General features: G+C 50.3%; 2 protein-coding genes and 1 long non-coding RNA gene across 5 annotated transcripts in view; 1 reads left to right on the top strand and 2 right to left on the bottom strand.

Annotated features, from left to right (window-relative positions):
- LOC118319665 (alpha-1,3-mannosyl-glycoprotein 4-beta-N-acetylglucosaminyltransferase B) overlaps nucleotides 1–5,520 on the bottom strand; it is a 37,420-nt gene extending 31,900 nt beyond the window's left edge. For 2 of the 3 annotated variants that reach the window (XM_047334381.1, XM_047334382.1), the window contains exon 1: nucleotides 5,272–5,520. In XM_047334381.1, coding sequence (XP_047190337.1) covers nucleotides 5,272–5,368 — 97 coding nt within the window. In that variant the 5' untranslated portion in view covers nucleotides 5,369–5,520. The remainder of the gene's footprint in view (nucleotides 1–5,271) is intronic. The other variant, XM_035650223.2, reaches the window with a different exon arrangement.
- Nucleotides 5,521–7,858: 2,338 nt separating this feature from the next.
- LOC118319729 lies at nucleotides 7,859–10,975 on the bottom strand. The gene is made up of 2 exons (XR_007031437.1): nucleotides 10,843–10,975; nucleotides 7,859–8,374 (listed from the first exon to the last, which is right to left on the bottom strand). It is a non-coding gene; the product is annotated as an uncharacterized LOC118319729 (long non-coding RNA).
- LOC118319728 (diacylglycerol kinase theta) lies at nucleotides 10,793–23,190 on the top strand. Its single transcript, XM_035650312.2, has 23 exons — nucleotides 10,793–11,425; nucleotides 13,457–13,536; nucleotides 14,260–14,359; nucleotides 15,329–15,414; nucleotides 15,842–15,967; nucleotides 16,286–16,439; nucleotides 17,023–17,091; nucleotides 17,333–17,433; nucleotides 17,736–17,944; nucleotides 18,051–18,141; nucleotides 18,354–18,408; nucleotides 18,825–18,886; nucleotides 19,028–19,178; nucleotides 19,253–19,291; nucleotides 19,557–19,672; nucleotides 19,799–19,947; nucleotides 20,368–20,516; nucleotides 20,616–20,794; nucleotides 20,905–21,005; nucleotides 21,263–21,409; nucleotides 21,809–21,920; nucleotides 22,096–22,248; nucleotides 22,851–23,190. The coding sequence occupies exons 1-23, from the start codon at nucleotides 11,221–11,223 to the stop codon at nucleotides 22,950–22,952; spliced, it is 2,736 nt and encodes a 911-aa protein (XP_035506205.2). The 5' UTR covers nucleotides 10,793–11,220; the 3' UTR covers nucleotides 22,953–23,190.
- Nucleotides 23,191–23,205: the final 15 nt, after the last annotated feature.

The raw sequence follows: 23,205 nt of genomic DNA, 5'->3' as shown, positions 1-23,205 counted from the left end.
CTCCTTTTCTTCCTCCTCCTCCTCCTCCTCCTCTTCCTCCTCCTCCTTTTCTTCCTCCTCCTCCTCCTTTTCTTCCTCCTCCTCCTCCTCCTCTTCCTCCTCCTCTTCCTCCTCTTCCTCCTTCTCACTAACAACAGCAGCTTTCAACGTGAACTTCTTCTCAATGATCATTCTTCAGTTTCTTTTCTCTGTTTCTAACAAAAAGTCACATTAACTGCAGAATAATAAAACCCGGGCTGTGTCTGAACTCACCTCCTCACTATGAAGGGAATTCGTTGTAGTTCTATATCGTCACTCACCAGCTACGATTTCTGACACTACTTGAGTCGCGATGGTAATTACGTTTTTGTCACAGGATTATGACGTAACTACAACGACGCCGGCCTGTGGACGATCCTATTATATTTTAAATATTTAATATTTATATCCGTGTCTATTTTCACCATTATTCAATGGTTTTTGACAAAAATTAGGCGAAATAGAGCAAGAGAGAGAAGGCTGAGACGTGTTGCTGCTGCACCGCCGTCGTCTCGTCTCTTCCCTCCGCCGTGAGCGCAATGCATCATGGTCTATATTGCTCGGTTAGTGACCATCGGATGTCCACTACTTTTCACGATGCATTCTGGGATACAGGCAGTGCACCAGTTAGGGTATATGACATTTCACTAAGAATCCGGACACCACTACAAAATGGCGAAGGCACTTTATAGTAGTTAGGGGGTGATTTCGGACACAGCCCCTTTTTCCAGATTCTGCCACGCTCTCCTCTGATTGGTCAGACACGTCTCTGCCTTCGACCGCAGGCTGTCGATCAGCTGAGCACGACGACGTCATCGAGACAAACCCGTCGGTAAGTTTCTCGACGTGACCTTCTGATGAATGTCCGAATAATCAGGTCCGGACATTTTCCAGAGTTTCTCTTTTATTTTCCACGTGTGATGAACGAGCAGGAGGCAGGAAGTGACGGAGCATCTTCATCCACACGTCTCACAGGCAGGTGACACAGGCCATGCACTGACCACCTGTTGATCTGCTCCACACGATGAGCTCCTGTGATACAGACCTCCACCGTCTCCGACTGCCCGATTCAACTGCATCGATTGTTCCATCACTTCGTTGATCGTGATGGTTCACGGGTCGGGACCGAGGTTCAGAAGGTCCTGAACAGAACCGGGTCAAAGAAAAGCAGCGTCGGAAACGAGTGAGGCTCAGTTCTTGTCGCTGTGCGTCACATGGAGGCCAAACATCCCAGAAACCATCGGATCGTTTCCTGAGAAGTGAAACGGCTCAAAGGAAACTGGAGCCAAAGGTTCTGACAGTTGAACAATGGCAGGCAGGATGTGAGTGTGAGTGTGAGTGTGAGTGTGTGTGTGTGTGTGTGTGTGTGTGTGTGTGTGTGTGTGACTGAGTGACAGCAGGACAAGGCCGAGCATGTTCACTTCCAGCCTGAAAGAAGCCGATGCGTCATCTAATCGCTATGAGCCATGTGCTGGGGAGTTGTAAATCAATCTGTGTGTGTGTGTGTGTGTGTGGGTGTGTGTTTTCTACAGAAATAGAAGTCTGATGAAAATTTAAAAGTGCTCATTTAAATTTTCAATAAATAATAATCAAATAGAAGAAAATCCACCACCAATATGATCCTTTAATCATGTGATGGGTTTTTTTCTTGTCTCACATGACCGAAGGTATCAAACAGATTAACGTGCAGCCAATCAGAGGGCTGGATTAAAAAGGCTTCTGACCTCTGACCTCACCGCTGTTCACATGACATCACCGCTGCACAGGAACAAATAAATCAAACAAACCCTCTGCGCCACAGACTCATTTACCATGAGTGCTACAACACACACACACACACACACACACACACACACACACACACACACAGAACCAATAGAAAAAAGTTATTTAAACCTTTAAAGGACGTGTTTGTTTCCTTGTGAGCAGAGAAACTGTGGGTCAAAAATATTACAAAAGTCTTTATCTATCTTCAAATATTCTAAAACATAAAGTTGTTGAGAAGATAAATGACTCCAGAGGAAAACAGCTGTGAGACAAGTCTGAACCCGTCTGAGACCAGAGGAAGCGTTCACATCTCAGACATGTGAACGGACTCGACAGACCGGACTGATCCTCACTGACGTTCAGTCGAGGATCTGGATGTTGTGAACCAGTGTCAGGCGACCGCTGGGACTGTTTCAGAGCCGATCACTGATATTTGAAACAGACACTTGTCTGCAGGGGAAAAGTGTCGAGAGGCGTCAATCACACAAACCTCTGTTTTCAACGTGAGCTGAACACAACCATGATGAAGAAGAACGAACAAACATGGACGTTGATAAAGTCCAGAGAGACTTGACCGCGTCAGAGACAGACTCACTGACTGTGTGTGTGTGTGTGTGTGTGTGGAGCCACAAGTTACATATATGTTTTGCACAATTTTGGCAGCAGTGGCGTTTCCTCCCTCTGTGGGGCCACCGTACCGTCCCCCCCCCCCGTCCCACACTGGCGAGAGAGATGAAGAAAAGACGATGAGGTCACTGTCGCTCCGACATCAACATATTCTTAATAGAGACTTTTCATTTCCTGTAAATTCACACTAAGTGGTTCAGAATTGAGTTTGTCAGAACCAGAGCAGGAAACGTGATCGACAGAGACGGACGTTCACTGACGTTCTGTTCAGAAGTGAAGAGAGAGAGAAACGACAAGGAGCGGTGAAACTGAAGCATGTGACAGTCTTTAACAGGGACGTCGCAACAGGGTGGACAGAGCTGGGCCCCCCAAGCTGAGAGGGGTCCGCAGCCGAGAGGGGTCCGGAGCCGAGAGGGGTCCGGAGCTGACGGGTCCGGAGCCGAGAGGGGTCCGGAGCCGAGAGGGGTCCGGAGCCGAGAGGGGTCCGGAGCTGACGGGTCCGGAGCTGAGAGGGGTCCGGAGCTGAGTGGGGTCCACAGCCGAGAGGGGTCCGGAGCCGAGAGGGGTCCGGAGCTGAGAGGGGTCCGCAGCTGAGAGGGGTCCACAGCCGAGAGGGGTCCGGAGCCGAGAGGGGTCCGGAGCCGAGAGGGGTCTGGAGCTGACGGGTCCGGAGCTGAGAGGGGTCCGGAGCTGACGGGTCCGGAGCTGAGAGGGGTCCGGAGCCGAGAGGGGTCCGGAGCCGAGAGGGGTCCGGACCAGAACCTCAGACTGTACTTGAACGCACCACGCAGCAGGTGTTTGCCAGATGTGGAACAGAACCGAACGGATCAATAAACTGTCGTCGACGAGATATTTTCTCCATGTTTCAGGACGAAGAGCAGACAAACTGTGAGGCAGCGCCGCAAACCAAGCACCCCCATTTCCTCAGGCGTCCACCCGCCCTGAACCCACCGAGCATGAACCTCCATCATCTGTTCCACAACAGCTGCACCCGGCTCCCTGCTGTGTGGTGAGTTGTAAACCAAGCGCTCCCTTCCGCAGCTGAGCAACGTGTTTTTGAAGCAAAGCATTATTTCATTATTTAATAACAACAACCAGCAGCTGCAGGATTCAAACAAACTCTCGAACCGCCCCGCTGGCTCCACCTCCCTCCCGGGTTCTGTCACAAACCAAGCGCTCCCATGGACCTGAGGCTGCAGCTGTCTTGTCCTGTGTTTAAGGACACACACACAAACACACACACACACACACGTTGTTCTTGCTTCACAGCTGAACACAAGAAAAAGACACACTAAACAACTGACACCTCCCCTGCAGGCCTGTTCTGCACCGTTAACCAAGCGCCCCCTCTCCCCAGGGCAGTTACAACCTGCAGATGATCTTTGAGAAAACTTTTCCACATCAGTTCTCACACTGAAATGACTGTCTCCTCCCGCCCAGGGCTGTTACGGCTCATTAAGGAAGCGCTACAATTTACTCACGAAACCCTAAAGGCCACTTCATGTTTCCACCCAACTCCCAGCTGGTTACCACATCACAAACCAAGCGCTCCCTTTTCATCTCTGCAGCCCAGGATGTACAACTTCGATCTTGACCCATGTGGCATCACAAACCAAGCGCTCCTTTCACCTGTGGAGTCGCTCCACGTGACCATCAGTCCAAACGTTCACCTCCCTCCTAAACATCGTCTGCTCCTTCACCAGAAAATCACTTCCCTGCAGGAAGTTTGCTGTTACAAACTCCATGGTATGTGGTGCAACTCAAACCAGGCGCTCCCTGCATTGACTCAGGTGACAGAGCTTCCCCCTCACACCCCGAGTGTTCATCCCAAGCACAGGGTGACCCTGCAGTTAAAATCAAATACACCCACAGTTTCACTTCAAGTGTACAGTCACATTTTTATTCCACCCAAAACAAAATCAAACAAACCCTTCTTCTTCTCTAGTCCCTCTCTTCTTGGTTGGCGTGTTGTGCATCACAAACCAAGCGCACCCACCTCAACAAAACCTAACCAACCCCTCTCACCTGGAGCATGATCTCAAAAACAAGACATAAAATCAAACCAACCCCTGCTGCATCCAGACCCTCTCCCCATCACAAACAAGCGCTCCCTGCACGACCCCCCCTCCACACACACACATGCACAAGCATCTTGAGCTTCTCTGCCACAGACTCATCGAAACTGCTTCTCCCCTGCAGTTGGCGTGTGGTGCATCACAAATCAAGCGCTCCCTGATGACCCCTCACATCAACAGTGACACAATGTGAAGCTGCAAAAAAAATCAAACATCCTTTCACAAATCAAGCGCTCCCTGCATTACTTCATGAGCTTCATCTTTTCTCTTTCTCTCCTCCGTCAACTCCTCCTCTCAGCCGGCACCTAGTGCATCACGAATCAAGCGCTCCCCACAAAACCCCAAACCACAGCTTCTCTTTTCACGCACCTTGCCCCCCCCCCCGTTCGACACCTTCTCCATCTGCCTCCACCTTCTAGACCCCGCCCCCGCAGTTGGGATGTGGTGCATCACAAACCAAGCGCACCCCCGATTACCTCAATGTTGGAGCTTCCCCTCACATCACAGCATCGTTCGTGTGTGTGTGTGTGTGTGTGTTTCTGTAACAACATCAAACCAATACGCCCCCCCCCCCCCCCCCCCCCCCGAGCAGGCATGCGGTGCTTCACAAACCGAGCGCTCCCTCAGCTCCTCACATCAACACCATCATGTGTCTCCTGCAGAATCCAAAACACAAAGCGGTGCCCCCCCCCCCCCACAATCAGGCCGGAGTGAAGAGTGTGACAAAACGAGCGCCTCCTACACATCACATCCAGATACACACACCGGGACACACCGGTCTTACCTCTGGAGCTGCTGAAGGCGGTGTACCAGGACAGAGAGACCAGCCCGCACAGCCCGAACAACAAGACCGTCAGGAAGGAGACATGTCGGAGCCTCATCTCCCCCGGAGCCCCCGGAGCATGTCCGCACCGAGAGGGGGGAGGGGGGGACGAGGGAGGGGGGGCAGGTGGAGAGAGAGAGAGAGAGAGAGACAGGTAGACAGACGGAGAGAGGCGGGCGGAGCTGCGACCGTCTGAGCAGCAGCAACGACACTGAGGAGAGAGGGAGGGGGGGAGAGAGAGGGAGGGAGGGAGGGAGAGGAGGGGGGAGAGAGAGGGGGGGAGAGGGAGAGGGGGGAGGGAGGGGAGGGGAGGGGGGAGAGAGAGAGAGGGAGGGAGGGAGGGAGGGAGGGAGAGGAGGGGGGAGAGAGAGGGAGGGAGGGAGGGAGAGGAGGGGGGAGAGAGAGGGGGGGGGAGAGGGAGAGGGAGGGAGGGAGGGGAGGGGAGGGGGGAGAGAGAGAGAGGGAGGGAGAGGAGGGGGGAGAGAGAGAGGGAGGGAGGGAGGGAGGGGAGGGGAGGGGGGAGAGAGAGAGAGGGAGGGGAGGGGGAGGGAGAGAGGGAGGGGAGGGGGGAGAGAGAGGGGGGGAGAGGGAGGGAGGGAGAGAGAGGGAGGGGGAGGGAGAGAGGGAGGGGAGGGGGGAGAGAGAGGGAGGGAGGGGAGGGGAGGGGGGAGAGAGGGAGGGGGGAGAGAGGGGAGGGGGGGAGAGAGAGGGAGGGGGAGAGGGAGGGGAGGGGGGGAGGGAGGGGGAGGGAGGGGGGGAGGGGAGAGAGAGAGGGGGGGGGGGGAGAGGGAGAGAGAGGGGGGGGGAGAGGGAGGGGGAGGGGGGAGAGAGGGAGAGGGAGGGAGGGGGAGGGAGAGAGAGAGGGGAGGGGGGGAGAGAGGGAGAGGGGGGAGGGAGAGAGAGGGAGGGGGAGAGAGAGAGGGGAGGGGGGGAGAGAGGGGGAGGGAGAGAGAGGGAGAGGGAGGAAGGGAGAGAGAGGGAGGGGGGGAGAGAGGGGGAGGGAGAGAGAGGGAGGGAGAGAGAGAGGGGAGGGGGGAGAGAGGGAGGGGGGAGAGAGGGAGGGAGGGGGAGGGAGAGAGAGAGGGGAGGGGGAGAGAGAGGGGAGGGGGGGAGAGAGGGAGGGAGAAGGGGAGAGACAGAAACAGGTAGAGAGACACTGGGGGAAACAGAAAAGAGAGAACAGGAGGAAACCAGATCATTATTATTATTATTATAATAATTAATGACATCATCTCACATCAATAATTATGCACAGAATAATAAAATAATAATAATAATAATATAGTAATTATATAATAGAGCCACTTCATCTGGTTTGAGAGTAAAACGTTTCTGTACCCGCCAATCAAAGAGGCAGTGCGCAATGCGTGACACATGGGGGGGGCGTGGCCTTTCCATTCACTTGATTGGCCGTTCGCTAAGCCCCACCCCCCTCAGGTAGTTCCTGTAGTGAATGATAAAGAACCAGGGGTGAGGTCGAATCGTCCTCGACCTCGGGGGAAAAGGTCACGAGGTCAAAGGGGTCAAGGAGGATTCACAGGACGTAGGAGAAGAGAATCTGACTCCGCCTCCACTGAACCACGTGGTCGTGTGACGTCATGTTGTTGATGTCGTGGTGAAACGACACATTTCTGAAGATGAACTACAAAAACCTCAGCGGCTCCATCAGCATAACTGACATCTGGATCATATTCATACTCTTCTTCTTCTTCTTCAGATTGAATCATTTACGTTCGTACATGGCGCGTCACGTTAAATAAATAGTAACGGAACGTCAGAGAGTAAAACGTCATGTGATCACTGGTCCAATCCCACCTCACTCCAGATGCATGTGAATGATGTAGAGTAGAACCACAGCTCACTGATCCAGAACCAATGATTGGAGGTTTGTTAACTGTAAGTGTCTGTCTGTTGTCTCTCTGTCGTCTGTCTGTTGACTGTCTGTCGTTTGTCTGTTGTCTGTCTTTCGTCTCTCTGTCTGTCTGTTGCCTCTCTGTCTGTCTGTCGTCTGCCTGTCTTTCTGTTGTCTGTCAGTCATCTCTCTGTCTGTCTGTTGTCTCTCTGTCTGTCTGTTGTCTGTCTGTCTCTCTTTCTGTTGTCTGTCTGTTGTCTCTGTCTCTCTGTCGTCTGTCTGTCTCTCTGTCTGTCTGTTGTCTCTCTGTCTGTCTGTTGTCTGTCATCTCTCTGTCTGTTGTCTGTCATCTCTCTGTCTGTTGTCTCCCTGTCTGTCTCTCTGTTGTCTGTCATCTCTCTGTCTGTTGTCTGTCATCTCTCTGTCTGTTGTCTCTCTGTTGTCTGTCATCTCTCTGTCTGTTGTCTGTCTGTCTCTCATGTTCACACAGAATACTTCACAACTCTCAGACCCATGAACTGATTCTGTGATGAGATGATTTGCTCTATTTGATTGACAAGTGGATCCATCAGTCTTCAGAACCAGGCTAACGGATTCCCCTTGTTTCCAGTATTCATGCTAAGCTAAGCTAACACGCTGACACCAGAATCTTTTATTTGATCAAACATTTCTGATAAAAACAAACGCTACAATTTCTTTTCTGTATTGATTTTAATTTCACTCTTTTTCTTCTTCACTTTGCTCCTCACGCGTGTTGTTTCATTACTGCAGAAAGTACAAATGAAAATTACTTAATACATTTTTCATGACTTTTGTTCACCTTCATTTTCCAAATCAGCTCAGTTACAGTCAGAAAATTCATTTCTTTCATTTTCATATTTTTCTTTTGTTCTTTTTTCTTGTTAATTCACGTCGGAGGGTTTTATTTGGTGGCTTGCAGCGCCATCTGCTGTTTACAGGAGGAACATCAGGATCTTTTATGATGGTATATATATGTATACATATATATATATGTATACATATATATATGTATATATGTGTGTGTAGAATTAAAAAAGTTATTATCTTTAATGTGTTTGATTATGAACAGAGATATTAAAGTTCTGATGATCTGATCTTCTTCTCTTTCACTCCTCCGTGTTCAGTGGCTCAGTCGCGGTGTCACACCACCCCCTGCTGGTCACGTGCTGAACAGCAGGAAACACTGACGCTCTGCAAAGACAATCATCACATGAATATTTTCTAAACTATTACCACATTAAAAAGTTGTATTCACGTTGAAAAAATTCATGTCGATCGTTTGATTGATGAGATTTGATTTGTGGTTTGATTCTGAAAGACAAAAATAGAAAATAAAAATCATGTTAAAGTTCACATGGAAACGATGAAACATTTTCATTTTCTCTGGCTGTTATTGATCAGAGGTTTGTCAGTTTATCAGCAACACGAGGACGAAGTCAGTAAATCTTCAGCCGACACTCCGTGGTGTAAATATTAAATATAATAAAATATTGAAAAAAACACATGATCCATAATCACAGAGATACAACAACTGACGTGTTCTTTCATTTGGAGACAACTGTTGATTTTTCAAAAGGACGCAGTGAGAATCTGGAGTTTTCTAATAAACCGAAAAGCCTATTTATTTGTACAATGTGTGCTTCTGAAAATATTAGTGCAATATACGGTTGTTTTTCAAATTTAATTTCTATATTTTATGTATTCAGAGACAAACGGGCGAGGAAGGTATGATGCTTGTGTGTTTGAATTTACTGCACGTGATGAAAGATGGAAATAATAATGATAAACAGTGTTTCTTATGAAACAGTTCAAATATGAACATGATAATAAATAAGAGACACAATGTATAATATATTATTATCATACATAATATATATTATTATGTATTATAATATATTATAATATATTGCTTATTGATATTGCTTATTGAGTCTCTGATTATAGAACCACAGACGTGACACAATGTCGAGGTGCAAGAAAACTCACATCAGATACTGAGGAAAGGTGGAACACAAGAATTAAACAGCAATACATAACAATAATATATCCAGAACATATGAATGATACATCAATAATACATGAACAACAAGTCTGAAAAACTGAGGAGGAAGGATGTGAGTGAAGGAAAAAAAAGGAAACCAGAGGAGGAAGGAAGTGAAACACGTTGGTGAAGGGAAGGAGACGAGGACTCAGGATATAGGGGAAGGATGGAGGAAGGAGACAAGGATGCAGGGGAGGGAGGAAGTGAAGGAGACGAGGACTCAAGAGGCAGGGGAGGGAGGAAGTGAAGGAGACGAGGACGCAATGGAGGGAGGAGGTGAAGGAGACAAGGATGCAATGGAGGGAGGAAGCGAAGGAGACGAGGACGCAATGGAGGGAGGAGGTGAAGGAGACAAGGATGCAGGGGAGGGAGGAAGTGAAGGAGACGAGGACTCAAGAGGCAGGGGAGGGAGGAAGTGAAGGAGACGAGGACGCAATGGAGGGAGGAGGTGAAGGAGACAAGGATGCAATGGAGGGAGGAAGTGAAGGAGACGAGGACGCAATGGAGGGAGGAGGTGAAGGAGACAAGGATGCAGGGGAGGGAGGAAGTGAAGGAGACGAGGACTCAAGAGGCAGGGGAGGGAGGAAGTGAAGGAGACGAGGACGCAATGGAGGGAGGAGGTGAAGGAGACAAGGATGCAATGGAGGGAGGAAGTGAAGGAGACGAGGACGCAATGGAGGGAGGAGGTGAAGGAGACAAGGATGCAGGGGAGGGAGGAAGTGAAGGAGACGAGGACGCAATGGAGGGAGGAAGTGAAGGAGACGAGGACTCAAGAGGCAGGGGAGGGAGGAAGTGAAGGAGACGAGGACGCAGGGGAGGGAGGAAGTGAAGGAGATGAGGACGCAGGGGAGACGAGGACGCAATGGAGGGAGGAAGTGAAGGAGACGAGGACTCAAGAGGCAGGGGAGGGAGGAAGTGAAGGAGATGAGGACGCAGGGGAGGGAAGAAGGGAAGGAGACAAGGACGCAGGGGAGGGAGGAGGTGAAGGAGACAAGGATGCAGGGGAGGGAGGAAGTGAAGGAGACGAGGATGCAGGGGAGGGAGGAAGTGAAAGAGACGAGGATGCAGTGGAGGGAAGAAGGGAAGGGGACGAAGACGCAGGGGAGGGAGGAGGTGAAGGAGACGAGGACGCAGGGGAGGGAGGAGGTGAAGGAGACGAGGACGCAGGGGAGGGAGGAGGTGAAGGAGACGAGGACGCAGGGGAGGAGGAGGTGAAGGAGACGAGGACGCAGGGGAGGGAGGAAGTGAAGGAGATGAGGACGCAGGGGAGGGAGGAAGTGAAGGAGATGAGGACGCGAAGGAGACGAGGACGCAGGGGAGGAGGAGGTGAAGGAGACGAGGATGCAGGGGAGGGAGGGAGGAGGTGAAGGAGACGAGGACGCAGGGGAGGGAGGAAGTGAAGGAGATGAGGACGCAGGGGAGGGAGGAAGTGAAGGAGATGAGGACGCAGGGGAGGGAGGAAGTGAAGGAGATGAGGACGCAGGGGAGGGAGGAAGTGAAGGAGACGAGGACGCAGGGGAGGGAGGAAGTGAAGGAGACGAGGACGCAGGGGAGGGAGGAGGAGTAAATCAGTGTCGGAGACTCTGACGCGGAAGAAGGAAGCGCAGAGCCGAGTCACCTCACACTTGTTGCCGAGCGTCTGTCTCCGTCGCAGCCGCGCGTCGTCCCGCGTGTTGACCGCTGGTTCCCGGCAGCATGGCGGACTGACACCGGCTGCGACGCTCCGCTGGACACATCCGCGTCCCGCTGCCCCGGATCACGTCTCCATCTGCCGCGGGCGGGAGGACCGCGAGCAGCCGCCGGCTGGCACCGCTGTCTCCGGGGGAGGACCCGTGATCGGAGCTCGTCACCGCGAGGACACGACGGTGGAGACGAAGCTCCGGTGTGAGGACGCGGACACGCTGCGTCGGGACCCTTCAGCTCCGGGACCCGCACCGGCGCGGGGGGATGAGGCGCGCGGCCCCGGGGCTCCGGTGAAGCCCCGACAGACCGACACATGGCGGACCGCTCCGGCCGGGCCCGAGCGGCGGAGGCCGCGGACAGCCGGAGCTCGAGCCCGCCGGCCGTGAGGCGGAGGGGGGGGCCGGGCCCCGGGCCCCGGGCCGAGGGCCACTGCTTCAGGAGGGTCACGCTCACCAAACCCACCTTCTGCCACAGCTGCAGCGACTTCGTGTGGGGCCTGGTGGGCTTCGTGTGCGAGGGTGAGTCCCTGCCTTGCTCAGAGGACCTCAGGTGTGTGACGGCAGACTGGGTCATACTGACTGTGGTCCAGAGACACATGCTCTGTCCTGCGTCTTGTCCTGCGTCTTGTCCTGCGTCTTGTCCTCCGTCTTGTCCTGCGTCTTGTCCTGCGTCTTGTCCTCCATCTTGTCCTCCGTCTTGTCCTCCGTCTTGTCCTCCCCTCTCCTGTCCTCCGTCTTGTCCTCCCCTCTCCTTTCCTCCGTCTTGTCCTGCGTCTTGTCCTCCGTCTTGTCCTCCGTCTTGTCCTCCCCTCTCCTGTCCTCCGTCTTGTCCTCCGTCTTGTCCTCCCCTCTCCTTTCCTCCGTCTTGTCCTCCGTCTTGTCCTCCCCTCTCCTTTCCTCCGTCTTGTCCTCCGTCTTGTCCTCCGTCTTGTCCTCCATCTTGTCCTCCATCTTGTCCTCCCCTCTCCTTTCCTCCGTCTTGTCCTCCGTCTTGTCCTCCGTCTTGTCCTCCCCTCTCCTTTCCTCCGTCTTGTCCTCCCCTCTACTTTCCTCCGTCTTGTCCTCCCCTCTACTTTCCTCCGTCTTGTCCTCCGTCTTGTCCTCCGTCTTGTCCTCCCCTCTCCTTTCCTCCGTCTTGTCCTCCGTCTTGTCCTCCGTCTTGTCCTCCATCTTGTCCTCCATCTTGTCCTCCCCTCTCCTTTCCTCCGTCTTGTCCTCCGTCTTGTCCTCCGTCTTGTCCTCCCCTCTCCTTTCCTCCGTCTTGTCCTCCCCTCTACTTTCCTCCGTCTTGTCCTCCGTCTTGTCCTCCCCTCTACTTTCCTCCGTCTTGTCCTCCATCTTGTCCTCCCCTCTCCTTTCCTCTCTCACTTCCCTTCCTCCTCTTCTCATCAGATGTTTCTCCCTTTCCTTTCCCTTCATGTTGTTTCCTTTCCCTTTGTCTCCTGTTTTTCTTTCCTCGTCCTTCTCACTAGGCCTCGACTTAATCATGAATTCAACAGCCGAACTGAAGAACACACACACACACACACACACACACACACACACACACACACACACACACACACACACACACACACACACACACACAAACACACACACACACAGTCAACTCATGATTTACTTCCTCTGGTTGACATGGCAACAGGAGAATGGCAGGGATGCTCAGTGCTGTGTGTGTGTGTATGTGTGTGTATGTGTGTGTGTGTGTGTGTGTGTGTGTGTGTCATTACGTAACGTTTCCCTGTGATGTCATCCAACTGCTTCGTGATGACCCACCAGATGTTGCCATGACGATCCTCGGAGGCTCAGTCTGGTTCGTGTGGGTCGCTCGGTGCCTCGTCACATTCTGCACAATGAACTTTAATAATTTCATACCCATGAGCCTCAGCGGCTGTTGCTATGGAGAAGAGGCTCCAGTCTGTGGGTGGATCAGATCATGTTTTGAGTTTTATCTCGTCTCCAGCACGTTTCTCTTTCTGTCGCTGACGTCACGCTCAGCTGGTGACTGGATGTTGTTGTTGTTCTTGTTGTTGTTGTTTGACGCACCTCGTGAGTCGTAGTTAAAGTTTAAAATTCTGATGTTTCTGGTACTTTTGACATTAATTTCAAGCAAAAATAGAAGCAGATCTTTTCTCACACAGTCGTTCTGATGATGGTCTGATGCTCTGACGTCATCTGAGAGCAACATGAACCAAACATCCAGGTCCGACGAACCAGTTGGAGAGAGGCTGGATTCACATCGTCCTTCCTCTCTGCTCGTCGTGTAAATCGTCATGAGGGGAAGGAAAGATGTCGAGGAGGATTCACGGGAGAAGAGAATCTGACTCCGCCTCCACTGAACCACGTGGTCGTGTGACGTCATGTTGTTGATGTCGTGGTGAAACGACACATTTCTGAAGATGAACTACAAAAACCTCAGCGGCTCCATCAGCATGTTTCAGTGTTTTATGATTCATATGTGACAGTAACTGACATCTGGGTCATATTCATACTCTTCTTCTTCTTCTTTCTATTTTCATTCCTCTGACTCTGGAACTGTCTCCTCCTCAGTGTGTAACTTCATGTGTCACGAGAAATGTCTGAAGACGCTGCGATCGGTCTGCTCCTGCGAGACTCCGTCCGCCGTCCAGGTGAGTAACTGTAACTGTACACGAGCCGACACAGTGTTTCATTGATCAGCACAGATCTGATCACTGAGCCTGACCGACTGCTGCGCCGATCAATAACTGTGAACACAAACACCATCAACCACTTGATGACAGTTCAGGAGCAGACGGGACGAGTTTTCTGTCTCTTTAAAGCTGCAGTATGTCATATTCAGAAGAACTTATTCACAGAAGTTGAATAACTTGTCCATAACTCTGTTCATAAGAGTTAGATATAGTCACATGAGGTGGACCGACCTCCGTGTGAGTCTCATGTTTCTACGTCGTGTTGAATACAGTTGTTGAACTAAACGTCCAGAATACGTCGCGCTCACGTCAAATATTCAGACGCTGACGGAAACAGGAAATTGAATCAGTGGTGCGCCGCCATAAAGTGTCCCCTGTCGGTCGCAGTTTGCATCTTTTCCACCAGAACATTGTGTTATTGACAAAACTGTGATCATCTCTCTGAATCCACACATCGTGTGTGTGTGTGTGTGTGTGTGTGTGTGTGTGTGTGTGTGTGTGTGTGTGTGTGTGTGTGTGTGTGTGTGTGTGTGTGTGTGTGTGTGTGTGTGTGTGTGTGTGTGTGTGTGTGTGTGTGTGTGTGTGTGTGTGTGTGTGTGTGTGTGCGATGACGTCATTGATTCAGTTCACGTGTGAAGTTTGTGTTTGTTGATGTGAGTGTACTCGCGTCGCCCCCTGCAGGTGCCGGTGGCTCACTGCTTCGGTCCGGCGGGTCAGAAGAAACGTTTCTGCTGCGTCTGCAGGAAACAGACGGAGGGACACACGGCGCTGCGCTGTGAAGGTCAGACCTCGTCATCGTCAACGTATCGTTCACTCAAGTGTCACGGAAATAAAGTCTTTTATGAATTAATGAATAATTGTACAACACAAATAGGAGTTAATTCATTTCAAATAGATATATTTAATATTTTAAATGAAAAGAGGAATTATAAAGAATATGCACCTCAGTAGGTCGGGTCAGGGGTCGTTATGGCTCCAGACTGATTCTGAAAAAGAAATTCAACAAATGATCCAGTCGAGACGAGTTGTAGAGGAAGCTGTAATATGATCTCATGTCAGGATTTTGACTTAAATTTCGACATTTTGACTTTATTCTCAATATGCTAGATGGAGAAAAAATTCTTCCTTCTCTCCTTTTTTGTTTCGTTCGACTCTTTGACTCGTCTGTAGCCTCAATAAGAAAATGTAGAAACTGAACCAAAGCTCATTTCTCTTGAACTTTTTCTTGTCCAACGTTGTGTCTCTGAGGTGAAGAGAGGAAACAGTCTGACCCTGTACATGACGGCCAGAAGTAGCTCCAGCTTGAAACTGTACCTCGCTGTATTTCTCCGTGTTCAGATAATTATCAGTCGGCTGCTTTAAATATTCTTCACTTTGCATTAATCAGCATGTCATTTGCACATTGTTCGCACGTGGAACACGAGCAGCGGCTGTGTTCGCGTCGAGAGGAGGCCTTTGTTTCCTGGAGGTCGGTCGCCCTGCGGCGGGCGGGGCGCAGATAGTACACAGCAAAGTGAAGGTGTGAGCGTAACCTCTGACCTCCAGCAGACGACACTGTGTCGTTCAACAACCACCCGTAGTTTATGTGTGTGTGTGTGTGTGTGTGTGTGTGTGTGTGTGTGTGTGTGTGTGTGTGTGTGTGTGTGTGTGTGTGTGTGTGTGTGTGTGTGTGTGTGTGTGTGTGTGTGTGTGTGTGTGTGTGTGTGTGTGTGTGTGTGTGTGTGTGTGTGTGTGTGTGTGTGTTTTTCAGTGTGTGAGCTGCATGTCCACGCTGACTGTGCTCCGTTCACCTGCGCCGACTGTCGCCGGTGTCACCTGGACGGGAATCTGGAGCAGGTGAGCAGCAGACAGACAGACAGGTATGCAGGGAGACAGACAGACAGGTATCCAGACAGACAGACAGACAGGTATGCAGGGAGACAGACAGACAGGTATGCAGGGAGACAGACAGGTATGCAGGGAGACAGACAGACAGGTATGCAGACAGAGAGACAGACAGGTATGCAGACAGACAGACAGAGAGACATCTTCACTTCTGACAGACTGTAATCTGAACATTAGATTTTTTGTTTTAAAAGCAGTTGAAACTATGAAACGATCATATGAAAAGATTATTATGATCGTACTGTTTTTCAGCTCTGGCGTCTCGAGGGGCAGAACATTTTAAATCAAATTTAAATCTGTAAAACATAGAAAGTGTTTTATTTCCAGTAGCACAGAGCACAGTTCTGTCACTCACAGGATCTACTTCCTGTCGCAACAGGACACGTTTCACCACCACTGGCGGGAGGGCAACCTGGCGTCGGCGGCGAGGTGCGAGGCGTGCCGGCGCTCCTGCGCGTCGTCCGACGTCCTGGCGGGGAGGAGGTGCGAGTGGTGCGGCGTCACGGTGAGAAACAACCAAACAGACAGAACCTAGACTCAGAACAAAAACATAAAAACACAGTGCTCCTGCATCGTTTACTTAATGGTTCAGGTCCACGTAGACTATGTTTAAACCCAGAACTGTGTGTGTGTGTGTGTGTGTGTGTGTGTGTGTGTGTGTGTGTGTGTGTGTGTGTGTGTGTGTGTGTGTGTGTGTGTGTGTGTGTGTGTGTGTGTGTGTGTGTGTGTGTGTGTGTGTGTGTGTGTGTGTGTGTGTGTGTGTGTGTGTGTGTGTGTGTGTGTGTGTGTGTGTGTGTGTGTGTGTGTGTGTGTGTGCGCGTAGAGCCATGCGGCGTGTTACCTCAGCGTGCCACCAGAGTGCACTCTGGGACGTCTGCGCTGCATGTTGCTGCATCCGGCCTGCGTCCGCCTCGACTCCAGGAACTTCAGCAAGATGCACAGCTACCGCATCACAGAGAGCTGCAGCCACGACCTGGGTACACACACACACACACACACACACACACACACCACATCCTGTGTGATGCTGCAGTGGAAACCCTCGACTCACTTCCTGGAAGCTTCGCTCTGTGAGGAGACAGCGAGGCCTCGTCGTCAGCTCCGATCTAAAGAGACAATTCACCAAAATCACAAAGAATCATTTTTTTAAAAATATATTTCTCAAATGAAATTTTGATTTTATCCAGCGATTTTTGTTTTCATGCTCAGAGTTTTACCTTCATGACACAAAAGATTTAAATAAATTAACACATCAACTGAAATAATTATGTATGTAACGAATTAATGGTCATTGATTTTATTTAAAAAATCTGAAATAATGTTTTACTGATTCACAAAGAAACAAAGAAAAGTTTTGAAACTGACAATGATATTCAAGACGTTAGATTTAAAAAGTGATGCAGACACTTTAAAACAATCTGAAATCCACTCTCACTAAGATTAAGAACTTGAACAACTTCAACTGTCACAACGACACAAACGCTTCAGCTCAGTGACGACGTAGAAGTTGAAAGAAGCAGCATCTCTGACTTTGAACGCCATCCTCCATGTTTCCATCAGATCACTGTGACGACGTCGACCCGTCTGCTGCGGCGTCGAAAGACAATCCGACGACCACGATGGAGTCTGGTCGGTTCAGCTCCACACTTCTGTTGTCATATGTTACAGGAAAAATTAATCAAGAAGTAAAAAAAATAATCGTGTGTGTGTGTGTGTGTGTGTGTGTGTGTGTGTGTGTGTGTGTGTGTGTGTGTGTGTGTGTGTGTGTGTGTGTGTGTGTGTGTGTGTGTGTGTGTGTGTGTGTGTGTGTGTGTGTGTGTGTGTGTGTGTGTGTGTGTGTGTGTGTGTGTGTGTGTGTGGCGACCCACAGGGAAGCAGTTTCTCAAGGTGTTTGACGGTGATGACGCCGTGAAGCGCGGGTTCTTCCGACTCGTCTCAGTTTATCGAGCCACGAACAACGAAGAACTTGTGGTGAGTCAAACTTCCTTCTCCATAACACGACACATGCACGCACACACACACACACTAGTACTGTTGTCGTTACTACTACTAACACTACATTACCATAATACCACTCAACATGGAGGGGGCGGGGCTTATGACCTTCACTGCACCCGGGGGCGATCACGATGATTTGGCTTCATGTTGTCCATCGTTAATATGAAGCATTAAACTGTGACAGAAGCTACATTAAAGAAAACGTCAAAAGTTTTGATGTAAACATTCAAACCTGACCACTGGTCTGATGCTGCACTTCCTCCGTCGTCCTGCAGGAGGCGGCGCTCAGGGCCTTCTACCTCCCCGATGACCTTCAGGGCTTCGAGCTGCACGAGGTCGGTGGTCTGCAGCGTCTCCGCGGCGACGACGACGTCCTGAACCGCAACGGCGGGCTGGACAACAGGAGAGACGGAGGCGACGCCTGGCTGCTGAGGGCCAAGCCCCGGGATGCCGAGGTCATGAAGGTGTACGCCGGCTGGCCCAGGTGAGGGATCAGTTCACTGTCATTCAAGAAAGAAAAACTCACTCCACTCATTAATCTCCCGTGCAGCTGCATTGTTCCATGTTCTCACCTGTTTGTGTGTTTTCAGGTCGGGAGCAGCGTTCGTCCGTGTCTCCGCCTCCAAGGTCGACACGGCGGCGTCCGTCCTCACCGAGGTCATCAGGCAGCTGGACAGACAGGTACAATAGAGACCCGGTCGCACACACAGCTGTTTAATAACTCACAACATCATCTTCGTAGTGAAGTTAAATCCTCTGGTCGTAGAGAACAGGGTGACTTCCCCATCGCAATAATCAATAATCAATAATCAATAATCAGTCTCTGATCCATGTTGATCAGTGATGTAGTCAAACTGACACAAGCAGCTGCTGACGTTTTTGTGTCGTTGCAGGAGGAAGACGTGTCCAACTTCAGTCTGCAGGAGGTTTACATGAGCAGCAAGCAAGGTAATCAATAACTATATAAAGACCATCAATAACTGTATATAAAGACGATCACTGACTGTATATTAATACGATCAGTGACTGTATATAAAGACGATCACTGACTGTATATAAAGACCATCAATAACTGTATATAAAGACCATCACTGACTGTATATAAAGACGATCACTGACTGTATATAAAGACGATCAGTGACTGTATATAAAGACGATCACTGACTGTATATAAAGACGATCACTGACTGTATATAAAGACCATCAATAACTGTATATAAAGACGATCAGAGACTGTATATTAAGACGATCACTGAATGTATATAAAGACGATCAGAGACTATCTATAAAGACGATCAATAACGTAGTGTCAGAGTTTCTGACCATGTGACAGAGGTCATGACCTCTGACTTCCTGTCCCTCAGTGCAGAGACAGACTCTGACGCCTCAGGAGAAGATTGTGGACAAACTGCATGAGATCAGGAAGGTGAGAGGAGACGAAGCCAACACACACACACACGTTTGATATATTTGACATTTCAAACTGGATAGATGAAATATGATCCAGTGTTTAAAGCTGCAGTTTATACAGTTATATGATACTTGAGCTTGTGTTCTGATCCTCCAGCTGTCACTGCGTCAGATGAACCAGACCCGGTTCTACGTGGTGGAGAACAGGAAGTGGACGGTGCAGGTCGACCTGCTGATTGGAGGACTGCCCCCCCTGCTGACCAGAGAGGAGTACGTCCAGCTGATCCAGGAGCAGCTGACCACCAAGAGTGAGTGTGAGCTCTGACACTGACAGTGACGTCATCATTATGGACATTCATGTGACCCCCCCGTGTCTCTGCAGGTCACCTGGTCTCCATCAGCCACATGTACCCCAGTCAAGGTGAGACGGTCGTCATGGAAACAACCCTGCAGCGTAGATCTTAAAAACACGAGCAGGTAGATTAGTGTCAACTCTTCATTTGTTCTGTGTGTGTGTGTGTGTGTGTGTGTGTGTGTGTGTGTGTGTGTGTGTGTGTGTGTGTGTGTGTGTGTGTGTGTGTGTGTGTGTGTGTGTGTGTGTGTGTGTGTGTGTGTGTGTGTGTGTGTGTGTGTGTGTGTGTGTGTGTGTGTGTGTGTGTGTGTGTGTGTGTGTGTGTGTGTGTCAGGTGCCGTAGCGCTACAGGTGACGTGTTTCTCTGAAGCAGAGAGGATCTACATGTTGGCCAAAGACACGTCCGTCAACAACAAGACGCTCACGTCGCTCGTCATCCCTGAGATCAAGGTAACAGACAGACAGACAGACAGACAGACAGACAGACAGACAGACAGGAGTGAAAACATCACCTCGTATCTTAGTGTAGCAGGTTGTACCACAATACAGTTCAGTCCGACTCTTGTTGTTCCTCAGCATCACTCACTACGTGACCTCTGCCCCCTGCTGGTGTTCGTCAACCCTAAGAGCGGAGGTCTGAAAGGTCGCGACCTCCTCTACAGCTTCAGGAAACTTCTGAACCCTCATCAGGTCTTTGACATTTCCAACGGAGGACCGCTGGCTGGGTGAGGACAACTGATCTTTATATACAGTCACTGATCGTCTTTATATACAGTCTCTGATCGTCTTTATATACAGTCACTGATCATCTTTATATACAGTCACTGATCGTCTTCATATACAGTCACTGATCGTCTTTATATACAGTCACTGATCGTCTTCATATACAGTCACTGATCGTCTTTATATACAGTCAGTGATCGTCTTCATATACAGTCACTGATCGTCTTCATATACAGTCACTGATCGTCTTTATATACAGTCACTGATCGTCTTCATATACAGTCACTGATCGTCTTTATATACAGTCACTGATCGTCTTCATATACAGTCACTGATCGTCTTTATATACAGTCACTGATCGTCTTCATATACAGTCACTGATCGTCTTTATATACAGTCTCTGGTCCTCTGTGTCTCTCCAGCCTCCACACCTTCAGGGAGGTGCCCAGGTTCCGGGTGCTGGTCTGTGGGGGCGATGGGACCGTGGGCTGGGTGTTGGGAGTTCTGGAGGCCGTCCGACACAAACTGGTCTGTCGAGAGCCGCCCATCGGCATCGTGCCTCTGGGAACAGGTCAGACCGATGCCGCCGGAGTTTTTGGTTCATATTTTAGCTGCAGAGGTCAAAGGTTATAAAAACAGCAGGTGACCAGAGTCCGTCCCGTGTCACCAGGTAACGACTTGGCTCGTATCCTGCGCTGGGGGCCGGGTTACGGCGGCGAGGACCCCTACCACATCCTGGTCTCTGTGGACGAGGCGGACGAGGTCCTGATGGACCGATGGACGATTCTGCTGGACGCCCAGGACGTGTCGGAGGACGGCAAGGACAGCGGCTTCCTGGAGCCGCCCAAGGTCCGGTGGTGCACGCCGCCTCAAAAACGTGTGTAGAAGAAAAGGTCGGGCGGACTGAAACTGTAAATCTGATCAAACTGCTCTGTGGGTTTTTTCTTTTCTTCTCTCAGATCGTACAGATGAACAACTACTTTGGTTTGGGCATCGACGCAGAGCTGAGCCTCGACTTCCACCTGGCCCGGGAGGACGAACCCGACAAGTTCACCAGCAGGTATCGGACCTCCGACCTTCGACCTCAGGCCGCCTCAGTTCCTGCACTTCTACTACTACTACTTTTTTTTTGTTATTACAGCTTTTAACATCTATGTCACAGTATTTCCTCTTCTGCATTTGATTAGTTTTGTCTTATTTTCATCAGTTATGTTTTAATGTTTGCTTTTCATAACTTTTTCTCTTTACACAGACCTTTGATGTGAAACCAGCTACGCTAATTAACTATTATTATTATTATTATTATCATCATCTCAGGTTCCATAACAAGGGGGTGTACGTGAAGGTCGGCCTGCAGAAGATCAGTTACACCAGGAGTCTCCACAAAGAGCTGCAGCTGCAGGTCGACACTCACAACGTCCCGCTGCCGAACATCGAGGGGCTGATCTTCCTCAACATCCCAAGGTCGGACACGCACACACGCACACGCACACACGCACACGCACACGCACACGCACACACGCACACACACACGCACACACGCGCACACACGCACACGGACACACGCACACACACGCACGCACATACACACACACACACACACACACACGCACGCGCGCACACACACACATGCACGCACACACGTACGCACGCACACGCACGCGCACACACACACACACACGCACGCATGCACGCGCGCACACGCACACACACACGCACACGCATGCACGCACACACGCACGCACGCACACACACGCGCACACACACACACACACACACGCACACGCATACACACACGCACGCACGCACACACGCGTCTTATTGAGAATTCTTTTTAACCTTGCGTTTGTTCTTCGTGTGTAGCTGGGGTTCTGGTGCTGATCTCTGGGGGTCAGAGGTCGACGGTCGCCACGGGAAACCGAGGATCGATGACGGATTGCTGGAGGTTGTCGGGGTCACTGGGGTCGTCCACATGGTGAGACGAGTTCATTTTCTTTTCTGTTTTTAAAGTTAGAGCAAACGAGGGGGAAGACGAACACACCAAAAATAATCACGGTTAAAAAGTCACTCATCGTGTTTTTAACAGTAGATAAATAAGCTCAATATACATCAATTAATACTAATAACTTTAATATGAACTCCATCACCAGGGTCAGGTGCAGAGTGGCCTCCGCTCCGGGATCCGCATCGCTCAAGGGAACTACATCAGGCTGACGCTCAGTAAACCCATCCCAGTGCAGGTGGACGGAGAACCGTGGATCCAGCCGCCGGGACACATCATCATCTCCGCTGCTGGACCCAAGGTACAGAACCGAGTCGCATTTGATGAACCAGAACCGATCCCGTCATCGTGTGAGGACGAAATTAAAAAACAGGTTTCCTGAAGTTGATCTGAGGCGATGGTGACATCACGCTGATGCTTTCACAGAATCATTAACCATCATCGTGGCTGAAGGCCTTTGAACATCAATTTCAAATAATTCATAGGTGAAATTTCAACACTTAAAAATGCCATCGCTTCTTTGACTGGAAACAGGTTCTTGTGTTGTGTGTTTTTTAAAGTCCGTCCTCCGATTAAAACCGCTACAGACGGTCCGATGATTTTTATTATTCTGTTTGCAAATGGAGTCGTCAGTTTCACCTGCTGATGAAGGAGCTGCAGAATCATCCTGCTCGTTTCCAGGTCTCTGATTAAGTTTGATACTCTTTTGGAAAATCTGGGACCAAACATTTTTCATCCTGACGAACGAAGGAACGAATGGACTTCACCTCCTTGGTGAAGATAATGTTCATGAGCTAACTTATGAGTTTATATGCCATGAATCTTTATATCGGTGTAGTCTGAGTTCCATCCATAGTTTGTTGTGTTGTGTGTGAACCTGTCTGGTTCCTCTGCTGCCTGCAGGTCCGGATGCTGAGGAAGTCCAAGCAGAAGCAGAAGAAGTCGTCAGCTGGTGTGAAGGACGGACGCTCAGAGAGTCCGTCCTCTAGAGACGGCGGACACTGACCGACCGCCTGAGGAGCAGCCATGTTGGATCAGTCACCGCCTGAGGAGCTGCCATGTTGGATCAGTCACCGCCTGAGGAGCTGCCATGTTGGATCAGTCACCGCCTGAGGAGCAGCCATGTTGGATCAGTCACCGCCTGAGGAGCAGCCATGTTGGATCAGTCACCGCCTGAGGAGCAGCCATGTTGGATCAGTCACCGCCTGAGGAGCAGCCATGTTGGATCAGTCACTGCCTGAGGAGCAGCCATGTTGGA

The sequence above is a fragment of the Scophthalmus maximus genome, chromosome 9 (assembly GCF_022379125.1).
Source record: "Scophthalmus maximus strain ysfricsl-2021 chromosome 9, ASM2237912v1, whole genome shotgun sequence".
In the NCBI taxonomy this organism is placed as follows: domain Eukaryota; kingdom Metazoa; phylum Chordata; class Actinopteri; order Pleuronectiformes; family Scophthalmidae; genus Scophthalmus; species Scophthalmus maximus.
Note: the sequence above shows the minus strand (reverse complement) of the source record. Positions and strands in the feature narration are given on the sequence as shown.